Source organism: Apis dorsata, unplaced genomic scaffold (assembly GCF_000469605.1).
Source record: "Apis dorsata unplaced genomic scaffold, Apis dorsata 1.3 scaffold_52, whole genome shotgun sequence".
NCBI lineage: Eukaryota > Metazoa > Arthropoda > Insecta > Hymenoptera > Apidae > Apis > Apis dorsata.
This window is the reverse complement of record NW_006263353.1, coordinates 1,059,476-1,063,583: the sequence shown is the minus strand read 5'-3', so window position 1 is coordinate 1,063,583 and position 4,108 is coordinate 1,059,476. Positions and strand designations below refer to the sequence as shown.

The 4,108-nt window shown below is 24.8% G+C and overlaps 1 protein-coding gene across 1 annotated transcript; it reads right to left on the bottom strand.

Annotated features, from left to right (window-relative positions):
• Window positions 1-2,498: 2,498 nt before the first annotated feature.
• On the bottom strand, window positions 2,499-3,941 carry LOC102670600 (serine/arginine-rich splicing factor 1B). The gene is made up of 3 exons (XM_006609099.2): window positions 3,617-3,941; window positions 2,946-3,330; window positions 2,499-2,855 (listed from the first exon to the last, which is right to left on the bottom strand). Exons 1-3 carry the CDS (start codon window positions 3,784-3,786, stop codon window positions 2,664-2,666), a joined length of 747 nt encoding a protein of 248 aa, XP_006609162.1. The 5' UTR covers window positions 3,787-3,941; the 3' UTR covers window positions 2,499-2,663.
• Between the last annotated feature and the right edge of the window lie 167 nt (window positions 3,942-4,108).

Sequence of the window (4,108 nt, the reverse complement as noted above, 5' to 3'; positions counted from 1 at the left end):
TTTTTTTTTTTTTTTTTTTTTTTTCATTTAGTTTGTCAATGCAGAAACACTGCTACATCACGATTAGATAATTTTTTTTAAGTTTGTTTAACGATTCGAAAGAGAAAAATATGGACAATCATTTTGAATCCTTGTAATGGATTTGCCAACGTTTTCTGATGAAAATCCAGCTAATTGAGAATCCTTGAATGAAACGGATTGTGTCTTTCATCCAATTCCTTTCCTGAATTCCTGATCCTGAATTTCCTCTTGAAAGTATCCTTAATGCCTCATTATTTTTGCATTCTCTTAATCCTTTTTTATAATATATGCTCCATACATAAATCCATCCAAAACGCATTCCATCTCATCCCACCGTCAAGCGAATGTGTATTATATCCATCCAAGAAGTAAGATCGTGTCGATTTCAGTTTTTCATTCATTGTGTTACAATCCAATCCAATATACAAAAGAAGAAAAAATACATTAGTCCCTTATACAATATGCATTAATGTTATATATAAAATTTATTACTGCAAATATAATGCTTGTGACTTACAATATTTAAATATTATATTTTATAAATTGAGCAAATACTATACAGAACAATACTTTGTATCTGCTTAATTTAAATTTAGAATTATTTTATATATCCATATTAAATAATGTAAAAAGGAAACAGAAATCACAAGATCAATTTGCAATAATAATATTCTCAATAATACACGAAATCATTGTTTTCCTTCAACATCTTTAATTTACAATCGAGAATTCTAAAAAAATGTATGCTTTTAGGCATTGCAAAATTTATAGAATTTTCGACTGTATAATTTTTAAAAGGAAAACGAGAAATGTGTAGCAGAGTATCATTTGTAAGTGCCAAATATAAAAACACATTTCTCAGGATATGTCGTGTATAACTTAAAATTTACTTTAATATTTCACAGACATTCAAAATAACAGACATATTATTGTATTCTTAATAATAATTTCAATATGAATTAGATATTTGTTTTTTTTCATTCTAAAGTGACACATAACACACAGCTTTTTTATCAAATCAAAAAGATGGCCCAATGATCGTCGTTAAAGGACACTCAAATAAAACATATTTTAAGCTGTTGTTATATTAAATGAACAATATCAATGCATAATAAATGAGTTATGTCAGTTTTTCCAAAGCAAATTGGTCATATGAATATTAATCTATTAGTAAAAAATAAATTTTTGACCTATCTTTATCAAATATGTTCTATATGTCATCCGTCGATAGATATCGATGTATTACATTACCTAGATATTAAGTGTTATATTTTTAATACATATAATATTTTGTATTGTCATCACTAGATAGTTAAAATAAATGTACTTAAATTTGTGTGATAACTTAAACGACGATGAGCCGTGTAAACAACTTTGATGTATTTATTTATATAATAATTATTTTAAGAATTAATTATAATTTGTGTATATAAAATAAAATATAACTTTATAATGAATTTAAGATTTTTTTATATATATATTTTTTTAATATATTTCATCAAATTGTTTATCAAATATTTTAAAATTATATGCAATAAAAGAAAAAATTTTAAAGTTTTTGCATAATTATATTGAAAAATCTTTTGATTTTTAATGAAAACAAAATTCAAATGATTAATACAATATTTTTCATTTGTTATATATTTTGCATATTATATATGCTCATTAAAAATATTATTGTTTATTATTATCATTATTGCATTAATTACTTTTTTAATATATGTAAAATAATTTAGAATTGTTATCAGTAAAAAAGTGTTAGCTTTATGAATATATATATATATAATAAAGCATTCAACATTAGAAGCTTTAAAAAATTTCATATTATATATGCTATAAAATGCTGTATTCACAATTGCAAATTTAAATAAACATATGAAAAAAAAATCGCGATCACATCAAGTATTATAATATAGGTACCAATGATATTAAACAATGCAATGCAAATGATCATATATTAAATTAGAAAACATTCACACTGAATGTAGATTATATTGGTAACTATATAATAAATACTATTATCAATGTGAACCAAAATAATATTAGTTATTTCTTTTTAAATTTTCATTTGTAATACTTCAAAATTGTTACACATCTCAATTATAGTTGTAGTGTCAAAACGAATTGCAAAATATAAAGGAATGTATTTTCAAACATAAAAATAATTCTAATCAATATTCTTCAACAATAGTATGCAATTAATATGAGCACGATTCTTCTTTATTAAGACAAAAAATTAAGATAATAAAATTTTGTTAATATTTACTGTTGAAAAATCTAACTGCTCTTTCAGGTTTATTTAAATAATCATTTTTAATTGTGGACTTATAAAAGGATGATATATTCTTAGATTAAATATTGTTAATAAATAGATATAAGCTAAGAATATTTAAATAGAAAATGACAAAATCTTTGAAAAAACAGTTTTGATATATGTAAAATGAACCGTGCTCTAACTATACATTAGATACAATACAATTATTAAATTCAAGCAACATAGAAATAATTTTATAATTTGTACAAAATTGGTTTGGATTGGAAGGTGTCTTTAAGTGAAATTTAAATCAGTAATAATGAAACATGGTAAAGCAAATATTGATAAGCCTTTACTTATATTACCATGTGAAACATATACGTACACACTAGTCGTATGAACGAGATCTGGAGCGAGATCTTGATCGCGAGTAATTACGTCGCAATGGTGAATAGGTAGGTGAACCACGACGCCGTGGACTATAGCTTCGTGAATGACTTCGACCTCTTTCCCTATCTTCACTGCGTCCCCTGTCGCCACTGTTATGATCTTCTTTCACTCGAATATATGCTACTTCACCCTATAAATAAAAATGAAATTATGTAATACAAAAATATAAAAGATATTAGAAATGTATAAATCATATACATTATTTTAAATAAATTTATACCTCATGAGACCTAAATCTTGAATCATCTAATTTCTTTACAGCATACTTCATATCTTCATATCGTAAGAATTCTACAACTCCAGTACCATCTTTAAAAACATCAGCAAAGCAAACATCACCAGCTTCACGCATATGATCCTTTAAATCTTGCCAACTACCAGAAGGAGGCAGACCCGTAACAAGAACTCTATATTGAGATCTTCTTGCAGGTGGTCCACGTCCTCGAGAATTACTCATTTCACCTCGACCACCTCTTCCACTATCTCCTGCTCCACGACCACCACGAAAATTATTACTAGGACCTCCACCTCTTGGAAACTCTACACGTAGTCTATAACCATCATAATCATATCCATCTCTTGCATGTACTGCATCCTCAGCATCTCTGAAAAAAATTACTTATAAAATAACAAATCTAATATAATTTTTATGTAATTTTTATGTAATTAAGTGAAAATGTTAAATCCAAACTTGAATTAATACTCGATATAATATGAACATAATTTTATTTTAATTAAATTATAAATTTTTAAAGTATTTTTTTATTTAATATTTTTCATTTAATGAAAAAGAATATATTATAAAACAAGATATAATATTCAATGTTATATACATATACAGTATTATAATACAAAAAATGAAAAATTTTTAATTATAATTTATCAACATACCTTGGATCATCAAATTCGACGAAAGCAAAAGGTGGTCCTCTACGATTTTTTAAATCAACAAAAATAACTTTACCGAACTTATAAAAAAGATCTTGAATGTCTTTCGTTCTAATATCGGGAGGTAAATTGCCTACATAAATTCTACATTCATTTCTACCACCGTGAGACATATTCAAAGTTTGTATTATAATTTACTGTATATAAGACACAAATAAAAAACACTTCTAAAAACTTTAATCGTTTCTTAAGTCTTACACTCTCTTTATTGATGAAACAAACAAGATGGTGGTACCGGTCGGGAAGAAGGAAAATCATGAAATATATAGAAAACTAAGAACGCTAAAAAATCTAAACGAATCAAATATTTTTATACAGTTACTAATTTATTACATACCATATTTTTTATTTTATTTGTTTTTTTTTATGAATTAATAATTTATTTTTAAAAAAAATTTAACTTTATCTTATTTTAAATATATTGAATTAATTAAA